Genomic DNA, 22,052 nt, shown 5'->3' with positions numbered 1-22,052 from the left:
CCGCCTTGAGCCTCTGGACCGCCTTGAGCCTCTGGACCGCCTTGAGCCTCTGGAACGCCTGGAGGCTGGGGACTGGCTGGAGCTGGGGGACCGCCTGGCACTTGTTGACCGCCTGCCAGGATCTTGTTCCAGCTGTGGCATGCTGGAGGTGGTGGATGTCCTGGCAGGGGCCGTAAATATTGAATGCGGGTCCCCCAGCTGATGCTGCTCCGAGGTGGTGGTGGTGGTGGTGGTGGTGGCGGTCCATGCAGGCGTGGTGGCTGTGGCGGTCCATACCGGGGTGGTCCTCCCGCTGGTGGTGGTGGTTGCGGCGCTCAAGGCAGGGGTGGTGACGACGGGCCATCCAGTGGTGGTGGCGGCAGCAGTGGTGGGCCAGGCAGGAGCAGCGCTTGGCATGGTGTTGGCGGGTAAGTGTCCAGCTGCACTCGGACTTGGGGCGGTATATTGGTGTCCGGCGAGGCTTGGAAGTGTGGTGGCTGTGCAGTGATATGCAGCAGAAGTAGGTAATGCTGTAAAACGAGTCAGTGGTGGCACCGGTGGAAATGCCACCACTGACTGCTGCATAATCCTACTCTGCTGCATAGCCTGCATAAAAGCATTGTTGCAGGCCTGCATGACAGTCAACTGGAGGTCAGGGGTAAGGTGTTCCGCCGTGTCCCGAGCTATTTGGGTGTAAAAATGATGCGCTGGTCTGGCGAGGTCGACTTCCAGGCGCTCAAGGCGACCCTCGATAGACTTGTAGCGTTGGTCCAAAAGGAGGAAACCACTCTCAAGTCTATCGGAGAGTGCCTTGAGGCTACTCTGAAAGACCGAGCTCAATTCAACGAACTCGGGCATGAGAGGCCTGTCCAAGGTCCTCTGCCGCTGCTGGCGGGAAGTGCCCGCAAAACCAGTGGCAGAGACCTGGGACAGGGGAACACCTGAGCGACCAGCTTCCTGGTCTCCAGATGACTGTGGTGCAGACCTGCAAGGTGCTTCCTCGCTGATGGATGGCTGGGAGGGGTCCGGGGCAGCTTGATGAAGGACCGCTTCGGGACCAGGTTGCAGGGTGCTGCTCCAGGTGCTGTGAAAAGAAAAGAAAGAAATTACTACCATAAATTAACAATCGCCAACTCCTGTGGAATAGAAAAGCACAGAATAAAACACAATACAACTAGAAAATACTTACGTTCGGGAGGCAAGGACCGGTCTTAAAAATGCCAAGGCACGATGGTATCGGTACTTCGTGCCGGTCCTTGCCGCAGCACCACTGCGAACCTTATTCTCCTGACGGATATCCCTGTTGAAGCGGTCCTTCATCGAGCGCCAACGGGTTCTGACTTTGTTCACTGTGATGGAAAAAAAAAAAAAAAGAAAAAAAGTAAGACTATGCACTGGAGGCTGTGATCATCCAACTGTGTGTGATGATAGAAACTCCATGGAGTTAATAGCATCACACACAGTTGGGTGATCCCGGCCAAGATCACTGCTGCATCACACTGCATTTAAATACTTACGAAAATCCTTGCGGACCCGGGGAGAGGCATTGTCCCAGCCATCCATCAGCGATGCGGCCACCTCGTTCCAGAGCCGCCGGATCACCACGTTGTCCGAGTGCAGTTGGTGACGGGTGTCCCACAACGGGACTCGCTCCTGGACTAGACGGATGAGCTCGTCGTTGTCCAGGGCGAGGTCCTCCTCCCGCTGTGGAGCCTAGAAAAGAAAGACAAACATTAATCTTTGAAAGATTTAAAAAAAAAAAAATATCGATAACTAGCTGAAGAGCCCGGCGCTGCCCGGGCATAGTAACTAACTGTGGTTAGTTATATAAATTTAAAATTATCCTCCATCCCATAGTCCCGTGCCCATATTCCATCATACATATCCTCCATCCCATAGTCCAGTGCCCATATACCCATCACACATCCTCCATCCCATAGTCCCATGCTCATATACCCATCATACATATTCGCCATCCCATAGTCCCGTGCCCATATACCATCATACATATCCTCCATCCCATGCCCATATACCCATCATATATATCCTCCATCCCATAGTCCCGTGCCCATATTCCATCATACATATCCTCCATCCCATAGTCCTGTGCCCATATACCCATCATACATATTCGCCATCTCATATGCCTGTGCCCATATACACATGATACATGTTCGCCATCCCATAGTCCCGTGCCCATATACCATCATACATATCCTCTATCCCATGCCCATATACCCATCATATATATCCTCCATCCCATAGTCCCGTGCCCATATACCCAAACAAACAAACATACACACACACACACACAAACACACACACACACATACACACTTTGAGCCCTAGATATTGATAAACAATCCATGAAAAAATTATTTGTTTTAAATGGAAATAAATGGAAAAAAAAAAAAAAACATCGAAAAAAACAACCATGAAAATTTAAAAAAAATAAAATTAAAAAATACCAAAAAAAAAAAAAAAAAAAAACCAGACTAGAAAATAAGTAAAAAAAAAAAAAAAAACAGTCCGTCTGTACTTACATCACGTCTACCCGCCCGCACTTGGCCTTGCTGCTCCTGCCGTTCCTCCGGTGGTGGTGGCGTGATGGAGGATGAGCTCTGAAAATTAAACCAAAAAAATTAATCACATGTGTTTATTTTTTCAAATCCATACGGAAGCATAGTACTCACTTCTTCTGCCTCTTGCCCTGTCCCGGGGACATATTCTTCACCAGATGAAGACATGCTGCAATAAAAAAAAAAAGAGACATAAGTACATAGAAATGTATTGAAATTTCAGCCAGACATTAGGTTTTTCATACTTACATTGGTGCAGCTTGTGCTGTGTGTCCACTAGTGAGCAATCCTTAAAGTATTGTGGAATCCCAGTGCCCACACCATTTTATCACCTTGGTTCAATTTTGTTTTTTTACTGTCTAGACCAAATTTCAGTCATGTTTATGTAAAAAACGCATGCGCATAAAAACGCAAGACCATGCGCAAGTATTGCGCTCCCATAGGCTCCAATGTGGTGTTTTTGCGCATTCCGTGCGCATTCCGTGCGCATGCGTTGTTTTAACGAGACAGGGCGGAACCAAAAATGCAACATGTTGCGTCTGACGCGCCTGGCGCAAAAGACAAAAAAACGCATGCGCACGAAAGCGCAAATATGCGCAAGACCATGCGCACATCATGTAAAATATAGGTGCGCAGTGCGCATGCGCACTGGTGCGCCCGATGCGCTGCGCACAAAAGCGCTAATGTGAAACCAGCCTTACTTAGGCTAGTTTCACACTAGCGTTTATGAGCGCAGCGACGGCCTGCGCACGGCGGCCGCTAAGCCCCGCCCCCTGCCACGCCTCCGACGGTTGCTCCGCCTACCGGCGCATGACTCTGCATGCGCCCTGCGTCCCCTATCTATCACTGGGGGGCGCAGGCCGTGCGCAGTATGCGTTTGGCGGCGCATGCGCCTTTGTGCCGGTGCGCCGGTGCAACCAAACTGCAGCAGGTTGCGTTTGGCGCAGGTCGGCGCACTGTCAAAAGGACGCATGCGCCGCCAAACGCATACTGCGCACGGCCTGCGCCCCCAGTGATAAAGATAGAGGGCGCATGCAGCGTCATGCGCCGGTAGGCGGAGCTACCGGCAGAGGCGCGGCAGGGGGCGGGGCTTAGCGGCGGCCGTGCGCAGGCCGTCGCTGCGCTCATAAACGCTAGTGTGAAACTAGCCTTACATATGTGGTGGTCTTGTCCACCCCTGCTGCAGTTCTGGCACCTGATAGAGGATTATATCGGGAAAATTGTGGGCAAAAAGCTTACATTGACACCGGAGATAGTGCTCTTAAATTTCCTGTCACCGACTGGACATAAGAATACCGCTCTGTTGACTCAACACATTCTTTCAGCAGCGAAACTTCTGATACCTATGAACTGGAAGACAGCTACTACTCCATCTATATCCCAACTACAGGAAAAGGTAGCCATGCTATATCAGGTAGCCAAACTAGCTGCCCTGGTGAATGGCTCTCTTTCAGTTTTTGAAAGAATATGGCACCCATGGACCCGATTCAGAGTCATTAGTAAAAACTAATAAGGCTATAGTGGCCTCCTTGTTCGGTTCTATCAGTGTAGACAGAATCCTTGTTGCCTAGTGCTCCCCTCTACCCCCCCTCCCCCTACTGCCCCTATATCTCACCCCTATCTTCCAACTTCCTCCTTTCTCTGCTTGACCTCCTGTCCCTTTACTCCCTATACTGTTTTTTTTTTTTCATCTTTGTTTGACATCATAGCATATGTGATGTAGCCAGGGCATGTGGATGGAAGGAACCCAGATTTGAACCCAGATATATCTTGCTACTGGAAGTTCCTTTAAGGCTGCTGTTGTCCTTAAACCTCTGTATAGCAATAGTTTTTGCCATGTATTGATATTTCAAATCACTTGTTTAACTCCCAAAAAATGGAATTTGTAGGTTATATAATAATTTCTTAAGCTACTTTGTTGATTGCTTTCTTTTTGATGTAACTGGCAAATTTCAATAAATAAAACATTGAAAAGAAAAGATATGATCATTTATTGAATTTGCAGCATTAATAGGTAACATTAATGAGTCAATGATTACTGAGGTAAATGGGTGTGGTAATTTAGTAAACCCTTTGGCCAAACGCCGTTACTGATCTTCAGTAGTGTAGGTGAGGCAACATTACGGATTATTCGACAGGTAGAGAAAGCTGGTATATTCTATGATAAAAGGGAATCTGTCACCAGTTTTTTCATGTTCGAAACATTATCTCCACCTTCCTCAGTGCCGGTACTGCATTCCAGAAAGTTTGTATATTATGTCCTGACTTCCCTGTATCATTTTTGGGGATATACTCTATTCTGGCAGCAGGGAACAAAATAATATGGATGAAATGGTTCCGGTAGGCAGGAGCCAGAAAGCTGTGGTAGTGCATGTGCAGTTAGGTTTTGAGCCCTGCCTGAGGTAGGGCCAAGCAAAGAGCTCCTGCGCGAGCCGGCAATGTCCCTGCGCAGGCGTGAGATTTCGTTTGGATATGTGGATGATGCAGGACGCGTCATCCACATCAATCACAGCGAGGGGACCGGCTTTTAGCAGGGGAGAGGAGGGACGGGTGCCGCTGCAATGGTGCTCATTGGACCACCCTGCCCGAATTTGCATACCTCGCTGGAGCACTTCAAAAGGTTTTTGTTAGGGATATACAAGAGAGTCAGGATGTAATCTACTACTTTCTGCAATGCAGCACAGGCGCTGTAGAAAGTTCTGATGTTTGATCATAAATGAAAAAACTAAGATGCATAAAAGACATTGAGGAAAAATAACCCTCAGTGCAAAATGTATCGTAAAATAATTGGTCTTGTGTTAACACAGAGCATTTTGAAGCATTTTCATTTTGAGAAATGTACCTTATTTTTCAGATTATAAGATGCACTTTTTTCATCAAAGTTTGGGAGGAAAATGGGGGGGTGTCTTATAATCTAAAGGAAGCTTACTGGGGTTTTGGGGAGATCACAGGAGGCCGGCGGCAGGAGTGAGGCGATGCTCCAGGCTTTGGCGCCGATGAGCAGAGTCCCTTTTCTCGTCGATTTCTCTGCAGTGGCCTTTGGTAAAATGCGTATGCACCGATTGATATCTCGGGAGACAACAGACCACCACAGGGAAATCTACAGGAAAAAGGACTGCTCACTGGCGCTAACATCTTATGAGGGCCCGCAGCATTGCTATATTACACCTTCAGAAATGACAGCTTGTACTTGCCTCTGGTGCCCCCGGCCATTCTAGAAACACCAGCGCCTGATGTCCTGGGGCTCACATGACATCATGTCACGTGAGCCCTGCAGTCAATGAGCTGCTTCACTTCTTCCTTCGGATGTAACTGACATTCGGAGGAAAGTCATAGAGCAACTACGGTGCTCTCTTCCGTTGGATGTCTGTTTCATCCAAAAGAATTGAGTGAAGCAGACTATTAGCATCTGTTGTTTGAATGACCCTTGAGACCTTGTGCCGTCACCTTGGGCGAGTACAGGCTGTAATTATTTTAGAAGTGGGAATACATCTATTGAGAAGGGATTGTCCTGGTACTGGAAAATCCCTTTATCTTATAACTGCACCTTCAGATGACTCCAGAATAAGCGGCCATGTGTGTGTGCATGAGAAAAACCACTATTTCTGCCCATTAATGCATTTTATACAGTTAATTGTCCTCCGCACTAGATGCGTCGGCAGTTTCTCTCCGTGCCTTTATGCTTTTCTCGCCCTCTAGTTTCTCCATCCCCTCTCCTATACATTTCTTAAGGGCATGTCACACTAAGAGATATCGCTAGCAATATCGCTATAACTAGTGACGTTATAGCGATATTGCTAGCGATATCGCTATGTGTGATACTTACCTACGACCGGCTCCCCCGCTGGTTATCGCTGATCGCGCGAGAACGTTCAGGACTGTTTCTCGTCGTCTGCTTCCTGCGGCGCTTCCTGCTGTGAGGACGAGCGACGCGTGGACACGGGCGGGAGGACGCAGGATCGCCTCGTCTGACAGGTAAGTAGCGATCCCCGTCCCCAGCGATGTCGCTAGTGAGATCTGCCTGTGTGGCAGCTCACTAGCAACCACTTAGCGATGTACCAGCGATCCTGACCGCATCATATCGCTGGTACATCGCTAAGTGTGACAGTACCTATAGGCAGCATTAGTGATCTGATCCTTCACTGCAGACAGATTTATAGACAGATTTGAGAGTGTTTTTTCAGGGAGAATAATTTAGTAAGATATACTACAAGTTTCTTATCTTCACTTAAGTGGCTTATTTATGAGAAACGGAGTGGTTACTACTGAGGCAAAGTTCACATTGTGTTCAGTCATTACAGTAGAACCTATATGGTACTGTACCTTAGACAGTATACAATTTCGTCAATATTTAATGTCCATTAAAATCATTTATTTGTTTTTTGAATACAGTATTGTAGTTAAAAAATAACAAGTTTCTGTTCTCATTCAGACTTCATTCACACCTGTGAGAACCTCTGTCATGAAGGAGAATGTGGTCCTTGCTCTCGGACGTCCAACGTATCCTGCCGATGTGGCTTTAAAACGAAGGTATTCTGTTTGTAGACTTGCCGTAATGATGTTGGCTAGCCATGTGCTTACTGTGAAACAGTACAACAGTGCTCCTCACCAGTAGTAGCTCTCTTGTGAACCATTACCAGCCGCCCGGCCGCATCTCGTGCATTCAGAGATGAAGTTGAGTCCAGGACACAACGCTTCACTACTCATGTGCCAGATGCCACCAGAGCCAGCTTGTGATGACTTATCTCAGCTAGGGGAATGTCACTCAAGGCAGAAGTGGGCTGAGAAGTGTGACTTTTTGGGTTAGTGGCAGCATCACAGTGATTATTTCGGTGTATTTTCCAAACGGCTCGCATCATGTTTTAAGATCCACACCAGGGAAAATGTGAAATACTTTATTATATGGATCAGAGTCTTCAGTAAGGATCAAAAGTCACTTTTTTTTTTTACATTTCCATAAGACTTCTAACAAGGTTCTCATAGGCTTGGATAGCAAAAGTGACTTTCAATCCATCCTATGAACCAAAGAGTCACAGTGAAGGCTGAGTGGTGCAGCAGATTACCGGACAAGAGCAAAATGTAGTGATTGTTGGGACTAACAGCATAAATGTGCACAGGCGTTGCCCTGCAGAAGAACAGAGCCAGCTTTTCCCCAGAGTGCTTCTTAAATAATATTTTTTAAGATAATGTATGAACACATGATTAGGAACATTATCCCCTGCACTATAGAGTTGAAGTGATTTTATTAATATGTTGGCGCTATATAAAAATAAATATTATTATTATTATTATTATTATTATTAATGGAAACGTGTAAGCCTGCAAATGTAAAGCTCTTTATAAGTGTTAGTTGTATTATGTGTATGGAATTATTTTACAAACTGGTGATATTTAGGATCAATAAATGTTTACTTCTAGTTTCTAATCCCAGTAACCCCCCGCGTCTTAAAATTGCCTTTTACAAGAAGAATAGATTCCATATAACTGCCTAACAGATGTGGCCAAGATAGACTTTAAAATATTCATTTTATGTATTTATTGATCACTGTTTAAAACATTTTTCACAGTTTACCCTTTTAAGGTGTTTTTTTTTATGTTTTAATATAGGAAATTATTTAATGATTTTGCTTGTGCATTCTCAGTTTTAATCACCATTCATTACATTCTCCATTCATTTATTTTCTATAGGAAGTTCCCTGTGATCTGATACAAAATGAAGGTAAGCCAGTTCCATGCTGTCGCTATATCTGAATGTAACAATATAGCGGCATTTTAGATGTTGATTTTGCTATTTAAAGAGGTTGTTAGGGTATTCTGAAATGGGGTATTTGAACTAGTTGCATCATTTTAAGTTAATAGACACAAGTTCCCCATCTGTGAATTAGCTGGAGCAGATAGCAACTACAGATAGTAGTAAAGATGCAGCTACTGAACGCCTCATCCCACTCTTCCCACAATTTTCTGTTTGGTGAGGCTGTTGAAAACTACAAAACACATGACCTGTCATGGGGTAATGGGATATTGTACAAATGCTGGTCATTCAGATTCATTTCATAGATGTGTGATGTTAAAGCTATATTCTTTTCAGTATAGAAATATTTGGACAGTGACCTAATCTTCGTGCATGCCACTATTTTTTTTTATTTAAAATTAAACCACTAAAATTCAATTGAAGTCTAGATTTTCTGGTTTAATTAAAGGGGTTGAATGAAAATATCCCGTGAAATCTTTAGGAATTTCAGACATTATTCTACAAAGTCTTTTCATTTCAGCACCTCAAAAGTAATTGGACAAATGAGCTTTACCCGTAAAAAAATATGTTTAATACTTTTTAGAGAATCCTTTGCAGGCAGTGGACTGCCTGAAGTCTGGAATCCATTGACGTTGCCAAACTCTAGGTTTCCTCCTTTGTGATGCTTAGCTTTGTCTGTTTCCACGTGTGATCCACAGGTATCGGTGCATGCATAGTGGACATGGGATTTCTTGAAATCCTATCCACTATGCTGTAACGTCTGGACGCTGCGGATGTACGCAGCGTTTACTGACCATGGGAACATAACCTTAAACTCCTGAATTGTACCCAAAAATTAAAGCGGGAGTCTGTATTTTAAGCCCATATTGATTTTATAACCATCTTGAATATGTTTTGGTCTATAGTCTAGGAAAGGGCCAAGAAGGCTGTTTCTGCATATTGGTGCACCTTTTAATCCTAATCAGAAACTTGTAAGGAATACATGGCCAAGTAGAATGGTTGGACCTTATAAAAGAGGTTGGATTTAACACAGATTCTTTAATCATATGTGGAAATACTCCTTTGAATAACTGTTGTGTACCTGTAAACATTAGCTAATTTCATCCCAAATATGGCGGCATTCTGTTCAAGATGAGCAGTTGGATCTGGGATTGGAAATGGAAATTGACTTTATTTTCACAGGATTCACCTGCTGTGGTGATAAGGTGACCTGGCTTGGCTTGTGTCTGCATCGGTCAGTTTTACAGATGGCTTGCAGGAAATTAGCCTGAGGCAAACTTTCTGCAGTGATTTGGGCCAAAAAGCAGTTACCGTATTTTTAGTGTGTGTCTTTAGGATTGTGTCCCTATGGCTATCAGTTGGAAACGGAGCAGGTTAGCTATGCGGAGCTTTAAACCCGTTGTCCTGGATTTGATAAGCTGAAGTTTTAACAGGGAAATGTGGTTGAAAAGAAAAAAAAAATAATTACTCACCTGATACCTTATTGTATAATTCCTGACCCAATGCAGGAAACGAAACATATACCAGCCAGAAATGTGGAGCAGCAGAAATTCAACAGATTTCTTAGCATCAAATGTTTTAAAAACCTTCATTTGTTGTATTTTCTTTTTCCTGCTTCTCAAACTATAGAAGATCTCGCGTTCATTTGTGACAAGCGCTGTAACAAGAAACGTCAGTGCGGGCGACATAAATGCAGTGATATTTGCTGTGTGGTGAGTTGATGTATTTCATGAAGTAGAGCGCCCCCTAGATGCTGTCTGCTGACATTTCTGCCCTGTTATCCTGCACTACAGTGAGTCAACTTCTCAATCATTTCTGTCAGTATAATGTCTATTAACGTTTTTTAGTTTAAAGGGGTATTCCCATCACGGTAAGTAATGGTATATCACTAGGCTTTGCCATTACTTGGTGCCCCGACCTCTGGAAACCACACCAATCCTGGGAGTTGGGTGGTCACATTGCTGCACCCTCTTCAGCTTTTTCTGCACAGCAGGCCAGATATCCTGTGAACTGCAGCTGTCCCTGTTCACGTTGGGTTGTGCTGTAGTTCCCTTTAGAGAAAACTGAAAGAGATCAATCAGACCTGCAAATCCTTGATTAGAATGGATTGGGACCCAGTGGTTGGGCCATCTAGTGATCATTAATAAAGAAAGCAAGATAAAGTAGATTAAAAACCAAAGATTAAGTCTCCTAAAGGGGGCTTTACACATAGCGATATCGCTAAAGCGTCACCAATTTTGTGATGCAGCAGCGATCTCGCTACATGTGACACTCACCTCCGACCGGCCCCCCCTGCTGGCTATCGCTGATCGCGCAAGATCGGCCTGGTCCATTTCTCGTCGGCTTCCTGGTGGCGCCGACGAGCGAGCCATGGACGTGGGCGGAAGACTGTCTTCATCGCCGCGTCTGACAGGTGAGTAACAACTGCCGACCGCTGCTACGTCGCTGGTGAGATCTGCCCGTTTGGCAGCTCACTAGCGACCATTTAGCGACGCACCAGCGATCCTGCCCGGGTCATATCGTGGTCGGGATCGCTGGTGCATCGCTAAATGTAACGGGGCCTTAAAAGGTTTGATCTGTGGGATTCTCGCATATAATCCAAAAAGAGCAGAGCGCGGCAGCAATTCAATAAGAAACGTGACCGGTTTAATCACCCAGGTGATGATTCAGGTAACAAGCCTTTTACAAGCATGCAATCCTAGGTGATGGCACAGACAGATGTTATGCCATCACTTACTAAAATGGGAATATCCCTTTTAAGCCCTAATAATGGATTCCGAAATACTGATGGCGCGTAGTGTTATATTCCAAACGGGCCTTTATAAAGAGCAATCAAGCTCCATCGCAGTGTAGACAACTTGGACACCAAAGGAGATGTCTTCAAATGGTCTCCTAGAAATCCTGCGTATTTCTGTACAAAGCTTATACATGCCATTTTGTTAGGGCAGATATGAGTAACTGGTGGGTGGGAGGATAGTGGCAGTAGATGGCTGTCTTACAATAATCCATACACCTGTTCCTAGCCCCTGTAGAGACAGTTGCATCTGGTAGACTAGTAAGCAGAAGGGCAGGTGGCACAGTGAAGGGAAGCACCACCAGACAGCCACAGAGGAAGATGGCTACAGGTTCTTGGTACCACAGGGCAGGGTTAGGCTAATCTTATTGCACACTTGGGTAGCATTGGTTTTCCATAGTTGAAAATAACCTGATTTAATGTTAGCTTTATGTCAGAAGTGCTTTGATTTCTGTTTATGAAGGAATAGAAATGCCATTGTATTCTGACTGTAATACACTGTTCTATATTTCTTCACAGGACAAAGAACATAAGTGCTCCTTAATTTGTGGTCATAAACTCAACTGTGGCCTTCACAGATGTGATCAACCATGCCATCGGGGGAACTGTCAGAACTGTTGGCAAACAAGTAGGCTCTTATCATTTCTGATAGCATAATTGTGGCACAGGTGTAGGTAGCGATGACTGTGAGACACAAATTCGTATTGAATATGTTCACACAAATGTGTTGTTTTCGCTGACTTAATCTGTGTGAAAGAAACGGCAGCATGCACTAGTTTCTTTTCTAAATCGTATGACGCTCGCGCTTTCAATTTGTTGGGTGCACAGAAAAAATCAGATGCCATGCAGGGCCACTGTATTTTTGCAAACATATTGCAACTCTTTAACATGGGAAACTGTAAATGGTCTTGGAAATAATGAATAGCTGCTGCTGTAAAAAAAAAAACGGTGTGCACGGGTCAGCCTTGTCCTTAGATATGTTTGAGGGCTTCTCCTTTGCTCTTGGGATAAGAAGTCATTCGGAGATATTGGCATGCTTTAGGGCCGTTATTAGGAGTAGAGTGCTGTAGGCCAACAGCGAGGTTACTTAGGTAATTCAGTGGCACAAATGTAATCGATTTCCGTATAAATGTTGCAATAACAAACTCTGGAGCAAAACAATCTATAATTTCCAACTAAAACTGTTTGTAGACAAAGTATTTATATAATTGCCTTGTAATGTTTTCATTTCCTGTTCTGTCCAGATGTCACCGTATCCCAGAATTCCAAGCGGAGGAAGTTTACCAACCACCATATTGGGACAAACAAGTGATGTGTGTCTCAGTATGGAAACTGCTGCTGGTACCAACCTATTGTGCGGTACCACCAGCGGAACACCATCGCACCACACAAACGCGCGCACACATACTCTTTATATGCCGTACGCACGCGCAATCACGCACACGCTCGCGCACGCACACTCTGTCACACTCTCAGTCACACTCTCACCGTCACACTCATGCACTCTGTCGCGCTCATGCGCTCTCTGTCGCGCTCATGTGCTCTCGCAGCCTCTTGCACGGTACCACCAGCGGAACACCGTCTCACTGCGTCTGCGCGAATTCCACACAGGCGCAGTGAATCATTCAGCTGATCCGGTGGCAAATGTGAGACGTGTCTACAGGCAGAGGAAGCCGGTCACATTAAAGGGCTTTTCCCACGAATGAAAGTTAATTTTAAAAATTGTCTGTGTCTGACCGTGTACGGAACATTCCACATCTCCTGGGCAGGGGAGGAAGTATAAGACAATACTGACATTACAGCAGGAGATCACAGAGGATTCATTTTGTGAGGTAAAATATTTCACTGACTGTTTTTAAACAATATTTTACCTCACAAAATGAATCCTCTGCCATCTCCTGCTGTAATGTCAGTATTGTCTTTTGCTTCCTCCCCTGCCCAGGAGCTGTGGTATGTTCTGTACACAGTCAGACACAGACAATTTTTAAAATTAGCTTTTGTTTGTGGGAAAACCCCTTTAAATAGAAATTCCTCCTGACATGCTGTGCACTGACTGTTTAGTGATGGGGTACACAGGTCAAACAAGAGAAGACAGCAGATGGGGGAGAGAAAGCACACAGGAGTGAGTCAGAGCGAGCACAGAAGAGAGACTGCAGACAAGGGGGATAGCACATGGAGTAGACAGGTCAAAGAAGAGAGCACAGACGGGAGACGTCAGTACATGGAGAAAGAGAGAGTGGATAGGTGGGTGAGCACATGGGGGCAAAAGCCTGCCCCCATCGTGACATTACCGCCCACTAGTATGTTATAATCATCAAAATAATCATCAAACACTACTTTGTGTTTCTACCGACAAATTAGGTGCAGCAAAACTAGGCACATGGGGAGAATTTTTTTCTTTTACTTAGTCTGGCATCAAGTAAGTGCGAAATTTGGTGCAAGTCATGTTTGCTACAAAAATGTTAGCTTTCTGCTCTATTGTTCTGGCCGCCTCACTTTTTCTAAAGCTTGGGTTGGGTTTGGCACAAAGCAACTTGGCTATCTGCCATGCAAAGCTTTGCTATAGTTTGCACCAGAAAACTGACTTGCAGTTCATTTTCTAGTATATGGACATACCAGCAATGCACCATATGTATTGAGAGCCTTGCTGAAATTTAAAGAGGTTGTCAACTACTAGGGATATGCCATCAATATCTGATAGGCGGAGGTGCCAGGTGCCGATCATATCTTACCAGTGGTAGCCGGAAGTTCTCGATAGTGCCAGAACAAAGCGGCTCCATCAAAATTATAGTGACTGCAGCTGAGTACTGCAGAACCACCCCTTATTCATTTAATTGGGGGATGATATGCATTATCAGACTGCAGCCACTATGGAAGTGACAAAGCTGCCATGTTCCACCAACATCCAAGATCTTCTTTCAGCCTCCACAGGAATCATTAACAGATGATCAGTGGTGGTGCCGGGTGTCACACCCCCAACTGAACATATATTGATAAAATGAAAAAGTAATGGCCAAACCCCTTAAGGGCAATTCCTTTTTCTTCCTTTCATGGTCAAGATGGCTATGGTTGGTTCTAGGTCCTGACCTCCAGAGATGGGTTTGAGAAAACAGGGCTGGGAATAACCCTTCAAACTGTTGGTTGGAAGGGGTGTTGAGGTTCGAATTCCCAGCATGATAGTGTTGATAACCTGTCCTAAAGATAGCCCATTCATTTTAAAAGGTTTAATAACTCCCTTTTAAACTTTGATGAACTTTACTGTTAAGTTCTCACAGGTATTCCTTCATTTTGTAGGTTGATATGCGCCTTAGTTATAAATCTTAATTGAGCTTTCAAGTCTTTAGCACTGTGGAAATGAATTCTAGTTTTAGTTGGATGAGTTTTAGTTTAGCTGCATTACTATTGGTCCGGGATTTCACACTTGCTAGGTAAATATTCAATTTATGTGCATAAAATGAGGCAAATTTATTAAAACTAGCTAATTTCTAGAAAGTATAAATTTGGACCAGGCAGCCTTGAAGGAGTTGTCAACTGCTAGGACAACTCCTTCTTAAACTAAATGTTCGGCCCCAATAAAATAATAAAGGCTATACTCACCTCGTGCCGGCATCATTCCTGCGGTGTCTGCGCTCACTCTCCCCAGTGTTGTGACACATGACGTCATCGCCCAATCAGCACTGGCGTCATTGTCTCCGCCTTTGGACAAACTGAACATGAAATCAGGGATGAGCTGCAGTCCTGGTTTTCTCGTCGTGTTCAGTTTGTCCGAGACAGTGACACCAGCGCTGATTGGGCGCCTGCTTCATGGGTCACAACACTACATCAAAGTCCAAGGGAGAGCGAGCACCGACACCGCGGGACCAGCGCCGACAGGGGGGGGGGGGACGGTGTATAGGCTGTATTTATCGGGACCGAACATTTAGTTTAAGAAGGTGTTGTCCTAGTAGTGGGCAACCACTTTAATTTGAATTAATCGCTATGGCGCATGCTGTTTGGTAACCCTCTCTAAGTAATAGCGATCACTGCTGTTGAGTTGGCACAGGCATTCTTGCATTTTTTACAGTGATGTGCACCTTTAATGCAGTTTTCTCACCATATATGAGTAAAATTGCTTGGTAAGATTAATACTATTTATTTCTTATTGACTAGTTTACTGGCCACTACTGCAGTCTCAGCAGTGACCGGTATCTTAGGCAATTAGACTGTGCTTACAAGTTCCTTGCTATAGATTCGGCAAGTACAGCCATGAAGCCATGTCGCTAACCCGAAATGTTAGTTTTTCGGTGCTTACCGCCTCCTACTCCTGAGGAAATCTGGGACACAGGGGAGATAATGTGGATAACCCTTTTAATTACAAAGTTTTAATTGAATCATGATGTCTTTAGCTGTGTGGAAAATGATGTTTTCGCATTTATTATGCGTAGTTGAATGAATGTTAATTAGCTGCATTGTTATTGGATGAGTAATTCACACATGCTGACTAAATATTCAATTTATGTGCATACTAAAACTGTCAAATTTCTGGAGAGAGTAAACTTAGACTAGACGGCCTTAAATCTAATTTATCCCTGAGACTCATGCTGGTTGACAAAGTTATTGCTTCTTTAAACTGTCTAATGTAACTTTACACAGGGGCAATTTGTGTGTGGCAACGTTTTGGTGCATGGTGACAAATCAAAAACCACACCGGATTTCCTCCAATCTGACACATGGGATACAGTGTCTAAAAAACATCATTAAAATGATATACATGTTAGACAAACTACGCCACAAATTGTGCTAGAATTCTGGCACATTTAGGCAAATGAGTGGATAATGAATGAGAGGAAGAGCAAAACTGGTGATAAAAGTTGTTGATAAAGTAAGATTTTGTGGAGACTTAAGGGAGGTTACACTTTTTTCTTATTACATTTTGTTCTTAGCCTCTGCCATTCATCATATGTCACCAACTACTGAGCACAATTTCTCCTAAGGTCCTCATACACATTAGATAAGTCAAACCCACCAATACCTGCTCAGTGCCTCACTTTAGTTGTCGGGACAGAAGGATTTTGATTGTGGATCTTAAGCCACTAGAGGAGGAGCCTAGTAGAGAGCATAGAAGAGCTCGGCATGTATATGGAGGAGTCTAATAGAGAGCATCAGAGCACTAGGCGTGTATATGGAGGAATATAAGAGAGAGCATAGAAGCGCTCGGCGTGTATATGTAGGAATGTAATAGAGAGCATAGAAGCGCTCGGCATGTATATGGAGGAGTCTAATAGAGAGCATCAAAGCGCTAGGCGTGTATATGGAGGAATATAAGAGAGCATAGAAGCGCTAGGCGTGTATATGGAGGAATATAATAGAAAGCATAGAAGCGCTCGGCGTGTATATGGAGGAGTCTAATAGAGAGCATCAAAGCGCTCGGCGTGTATATGGAGGAATATAATGGAGAGCATAGAAGCGCTCAGCATGTATATGGAGGAATATAATAGAAGTGCTCGGCGTGTATATGGAGGAGTCTAATAGAGAGCATCAAAGCGCTCGGCGTGTATATGGAGGAGTCTAATAGAGAGCATAGAAGTGCTCGGCAGGTATATGGAGGAATATAATAGAGAGCATAGAAGCGCTCGACAGGTATATGGAGGAGTCTAATAGAGAGCATAGAAGCGCTCGGCAGGTATATGGAGGAGTCTAATAGAGAGCATAGAAGCGCTCGGCATGTATATGGAGGAATATAAGAGAGCATAGAAGCGCTAGGCGTGTATATGGAGGAATATAAGAGAGCATAGAAGCGCTAGGCGTGTATATGGAGGAATATAATAGAAAGCATAGAAGCGCTCGGCGTGTATATGGAGGAGTCTAATAGAGAGCATCAAAGCGCTCGGCGTGTATATGGAGGAATATAATAGAGAGCATAGAAGCGCTCAGCATGTATATGGAGGAATATAATAGAAGTGCTCGGCGTGTATATGGAGGAGTCTAATAGAGAGCATCAAAGCGCTCGGCGTGTATATGGAGGAGTCTAATAGAGAGCATAGAAGTGCTCGGCAGGTATATGGAGGAATATAATAGAGAGCATAGAAGCGCTCGACAGGTATATGGAGGAGTCTAATAGAGAGCATAGAAGCGCTCGGCAGGTATATGGAGGAGTCTAATAGAGAGCATAGAAGCGCTCAGCATGTATATGGAGGAATATAATAGAAAGCATAGAAGTGCTCGGCGTGTATATGGAGGAGTCTAATAGAGAGCATCAAAGCGCTCGGCGTGTATATGGAGGAGTCTAATAGAGAGCATAGAAGTGCTCGGCAGGTATATGGAGGAATATAATAGAGAGCATAGAAGCGCTCGGCGTGTATATGGAGGAATATAATAGAGAGCATAGAAGCGCTCGGCGTGTATATGGAGGAATATAATAGAGAGCATAGAAGCGCTCGGCGTGTACATCCCCTGGCAAAAACTATGGAATCACCGGCCTTGGAGGATGTTCATTCAGTTGTTTAAATTTTGTAGAAACAAAGCAGATCACAGACATGGCACAAAACTAATGTCATTTCAAATGGCAACATTCTGGGTTTAAGAAACACTAAAAGAAATCAAAAACAAATAATGTGGTAGTCAGTAATGGTTACTTTTTAAACCAAGGATAGGGGAAAAATTATGGAATCACTCAATTCTGAGGGGAAAAAATATGGAATTGTGGAAAAACAAACAAAACACTCCAACACATCACTAGTATTTTGTTACACCACCTCTGGCTTTTATAACAGCTTGCAGTCTCTGAGGCACGGACTTAATGAGTGTCAAACAGTACTCTTCATCAATCTGGCTCCAACTTTCTCTGATTGCTGTTGCCAGACCAGCTTTGCAGGTTGGAGCCTGGTCATTGACCATTTTCTTCAACTTCCACCAAAGATTGTTAATTGGATTGAGATCCAGACTATTTGCAGGCCATGACTTTGACCTTATGTGTCTTTTTTTTTTCAAGGAATGTTTTCACAGTTTTTGCTCTATGGCAGGATGCATTATCATCTTGAAAAATGATTTCATCATCCCCAAACAGTGTTTTTTGTCGGTTTGTTTTTCATGATTCCATAATTTTTTCCTCAGAATTGAGTGATTCCATAATTTTTCCCCTATGCTTGGTTTAAAAAAGTAACCATTACTGACTACCACATATTCTGTTCTTGATTTCTTTTAGTGTTTCTTAAAGCCAGAAAGTTGCCATTTGATTTGACTTTAGTTTTGTGCCATGTCTGTGATCTGCTTTTTTTCTACAAAATTAAACAATTGAATGAACATCCTCCAAGGCCGGTGATTCCATAATTTTTGCCAGGGGTTGTAGAAGAGCTCAGCATGTATATGGAGGAGTCTAATAGAGAGCATAGAAGCGCTCGGCAGGTATATGAAGGAGTCTAATAGAGAGCATAGAAGCGCTCGGCAGGTATATGGAGGAGTCTAATAGAGAGCATAGAAGCGCTCGGCAGGTATATGGAGGAGTCTAATAGAGAGCATAGAAGCGCTCGGCAGGTATATGGAGGAGTCTAATAGAGAGCATAGAAGCGCTCGGCAGGTATATGGAGGAGTCTAATAGAGAGCATAGAAGCGCTCGGCAGGTATATGGAGGAGTCTAATAGAGAGCATAGAAGCGCTCGGCAGGTATATGGAGGAGTCTAATAGAGAGCATAGAAGCGCTCGGCAGGTATATGGAGGAGTCTAATAGAGAGCATAGAAGCGCTCGGCAGGTATATGGAGGAGTCTAATAGAGAGCATAGAAGCGCTCGGCAGGTATATGAAGGAGTCTAATAGAGAGCATAGAAGCGCTCGGCAGGTATATGGAGGAGTCTAATAGAGAGCATAGAAGCGCTCGGCAGGTATATGGAGGAGTCTAATAGAGAGCATAGAAGCGCTCGGCAGGTATATGGAGGAGTCTAATAGAGAGCATAGAAGCGCTCGGCAGGTATATGGAGGAGTCTAATAGAGAGCATAGAAGCGCTTGGAAGGTATATGGAGGAGTCTAATAGAGAGCATAGAAGCGCTCGGCAGGTATATGGAGGAGTCTAATAGAGAGCATAGAAGCGCTTGGAAGGTATATGGAGGAGTCTAATAGAGAGCATAGAAGCGCTCGGCAGGTATATGGAGGAGTCTAATAGAGAGCATAGAAGCGCTCGGCAGGTATATGGAGGAGTCTAATAGAGAGCATAGAAGCGCTCGGCAGGTATATGGAGGAGTCTAATAGAGAGCATAGAAGCGCTCGGCAGGTATATGGAGGAGTCTAATAGAGAGCATAGAAGCGCTCGGCAGGTATATGGAGGAGTCTAATAGAGAGCATAGAAGCGCTCGGCAGGTATATGGAGGAGTCTAATAGAGAGCATAGAAGCGCTCGGCAGGTATATGAAGGAGTCGGAAGGGGGGGGCTGTCGGGCAATTTTATCAGCAGTGTATGGTAGGCACTACTCTTGGTTGGATGGATAGATTAGTGTATTAGAAGCAAGGGGTTAATTCTATAGGCTAGATGGTGAGGTTTTTGTAGAATAAAGATGCCTGAGATTGGATTTCAGAGCTCCGTTTTGCTATCTGCATAGTTTTTGTTGTGTGCTTAGACGTGTCATCCTAGTCTTGTGTGAACATGGCCCAATGTGGACTGTTTTCAAGGGTGGAGGGGTTGATAGAAAGTAGCCACTATTTTAATAATGACTATGCTTCTTTCATTGAAGGTTTTGACGAGCTTACCTGCTATTGTGGAGAGTCCATTATTTACCCGCCTGTGCCGTGTGGCACCAGGCCCCCAGAGTGTAAAAACTCTTGTACAAGACAGCATGAGTGTGACCATCCAGGTATGCCGTCTGTGATGTTTTACATTTTAATCTTCTTATAATAGTAATGGAACAAGTATCTAAGCATGAGGAACATAAATTCTATAATGCACTTATAGATACATTTATTTATTTTTAATTTGGTTTCTTGCGTCATGTAGATAGCAGCATACCCGCACCATCATCAGGGTTAATACACTTATTACTAATTCCCGTGCTGCAATATATTTTATTGCGAGATGTATTATTACTTCTGATTGCCATAAAGAAATAGAAAATGCATAATTGGATCGGTGATGGTTGTAATTATCTTCTAGATGTGAAGGCTTGATGTATACGATTAGTAGGAGCGTTGGAAACTGTCCAGCTCTGTAATTAACAACTGTGAGTTAGATTCCTTGACAGCGCCATAAGGAAAATTGTTAATTTCTAGTTTCAGTTTTCAAAATGCGCTCATATGACAGGAAAAAAAAAGTCAAAGCAGGTGGGAGTGTTGGGCTCGTCATACTATATTTTATTTACTTTGCAGTTTTTTATTTTTTCATTTACCATTTATTTCAGTTTTCTTTGCCTTTTTTATTTGTATTTTTATTATTTGCTCAAAGCATAAAAAATACTCTAAAATATAATGCATGTAAAATATCAGCTGTGCGTGAATGGGAGAGTTAACCTTTGTGTAGATATAATTGCCGTACGTAACCTTTACAAGGTTCTCACAGGAGAAAACTGCACTAATCGGGGAGTGTCTATTATTATCCCCACTGTCTTCAGCAAATTTTGACATTTTAACTGCAATTGAATCAATAATGCTTGTTGTCTTAATGCTAATATTCTATTTTATTTTTTTTTACACATTTGCAGTTTTTCATTCATGTCACAGCGAGGACAAATGTCCCCCATGTACGTATCTCACTCAGAAGTGGTGTATGGGAAAACATGAGGTGAGGGCTATTAGCTTTATTTTATCTTTTTTTTTTGCTAAAATAAATTGTGATCCTACAGGGAGTTCCCCTACGCTTCTTTTTTTTTTTTTGCAAAAAAATCTGCATTTATTTGTTTAAAAATAAGTGGATTTAATTTCATGAAAACTCGTGCCCAATGTTCAAACCGGAGCGATATACACGTCTCCTATTTTCTTTACAGCTTAGGAACAATATTCCCTGCCATCTTACTGATATTTCATGTGGCCTGAGATGCAACCAGCTGTTAAAATGTGCAATGCACAAATGCAAAAGGATCTGCCACAAAGGTGAATGCCTCATAGATGAAGACTGTAAACAGCCGTGCATCCTGCCACGAGCGGACTGTGGTCACCCATGCTTGGCTGCTTGCCACCCTTCACAGCCCTGCCCGCCTTCGATTTGCAGTGCAATGGTAATGTCTATGTCTATATTATAGGAATAATGCTGCTGATAGGATCATACGTATGCTAGAGATATGTCTTAAGGGGTTAGATGTGTATTAACCCCTTTATGACCCCCAACTGTTTGTTCAGCTACTGCTGAAAATCTCCCGATACACAACTTTTTTTCCTGTGTGTATCACAAGAAAACAAACATGAAGAGAAATCCTCTTCACTCCAGTGGTTACCTGTTTTTTGATAAATGGATTCATTAAGATGAAACATTATATTTTTTTATATAGTTTACTGTAGCCTATCGCATTACAGTCTAACGATGAGCAAGAAGAATCCTATGACCCTGGTTGAGCGCTCACGGCCATTGGCCACCAGTACGGTGACTGGACCAGGGTCCTGTTATTTTTTTTTTGCTGAACTCTAGTACAGTTGAGTAGATTGATCCATTGTAACAAATCCACATCTTAGTGGATTGTTTGGAAAATATTGAGCCCTTGAAACCAAACATGTGAATGTCAGTTTACATAGCACAATGATTTGACAGCAGCCTTAGGCTACTTTTACACTTACCGCTTTTTTTGCGGGCCGTAATGCCGCAATATTTACGGTCTGCCACAGTAATGGGCTTCAAAAAAGCTTGTGGCTCGCCGTTTTTCATTTTTCCAATACTACAGAAATAGTATTGGAAAAAAAAACGGCATTCCGCAAAACCGCAAGTCACGGTGCACCCCAAAAACAAACATCCGTTTGTTTTTGCGGCCCCATTGATTTTCAGTGCGGGCCATATTCGTAC

At 43.7% G+C, this 22,052-nt stretch overlaps 2 protein-coding genes across 2 annotated transcripts in view; one reads left to right on the top strand and one right to left on the bottom strand.

Moving 5' to 3' along the window:
- The window catches only part of LOC141099780 (uncharacterized), a 1,617-nt gene extending 293 nt beyond the window's left edge, over positions 1-1,324 (bottom strand). Inside the window, exons 1-2 of the mRNA XM_073587842.1 lie at positions 1,169-1,324; positions 1-1,063 (exon numbers count right to left, since the gene is read on the bottom strand). The exon at positions 1-1,063 is cut by the window's left edge and continues 293 nt beyond it. Of these exons, the coding sequence (XP_073443943.1) occupies positions 1-1,063; positions 1,169-1,299 (1,194 nt within the window). The 5' untranslated portion in view covers positions 1,300-1,324. The remainder of the gene's footprint in view (positions 1,064-1,168) is intronic.
- NFX1 (nuclear transcription factor, X-box binding 1) overlaps positions 1-22,052 on the top strand; it is a 142,581-nt gene that overhangs the window by 75,252 nt on the left and 45,277 nt on the right. The window contains exons 10-16 of the mRNA XM_073587844.1: positions 6,991-7,088; positions 8,247-8,277; positions 9,940-10,022; positions 11,624-11,732; positions 19,804-19,923; positions 20,764-20,843; positions 21,046-21,276. Coding sequence (XP_073443945.1) covers positions 6,991-7,088; positions 8,247-8,277; positions 9,940-10,022; positions 11,624-11,732; positions 19,804-19,923; positions 20,764-20,843; positions 21,046-21,276 — 752 coding nt within the window. The remainder of the gene's footprint in view (positions 1-6,990; positions 7,089-8,246; positions 8,278-9,939; positions 10,023-11,623; positions 11,733-19,803; positions 19,924-20,763; positions 20,844-21,045; positions 21,277-22,052) is intronic.

Source organism: Dendrobates tinctorius, unplaced genomic scaffold, assembly GCF_039654945.1.
Source record: "Dendrobates tinctorius isolate UK_male_01 unplaced genomic scaffold, ASM3965494v1 ptg000102l, whole genome shotgun sequence".
NCBI classification, from domain to species: domain Eukaryota; kingdom Metazoa; phylum Chordata; class Amphibia; order Anura; family Dendrobatidae; genus Dendrobates; species Dendrobates tinctorius.
The sequence above is the reverse complement of the archived record's forward strand: the minus strand, read 5'-3'. Positions and strand labels throughout refer to the sequence as shown.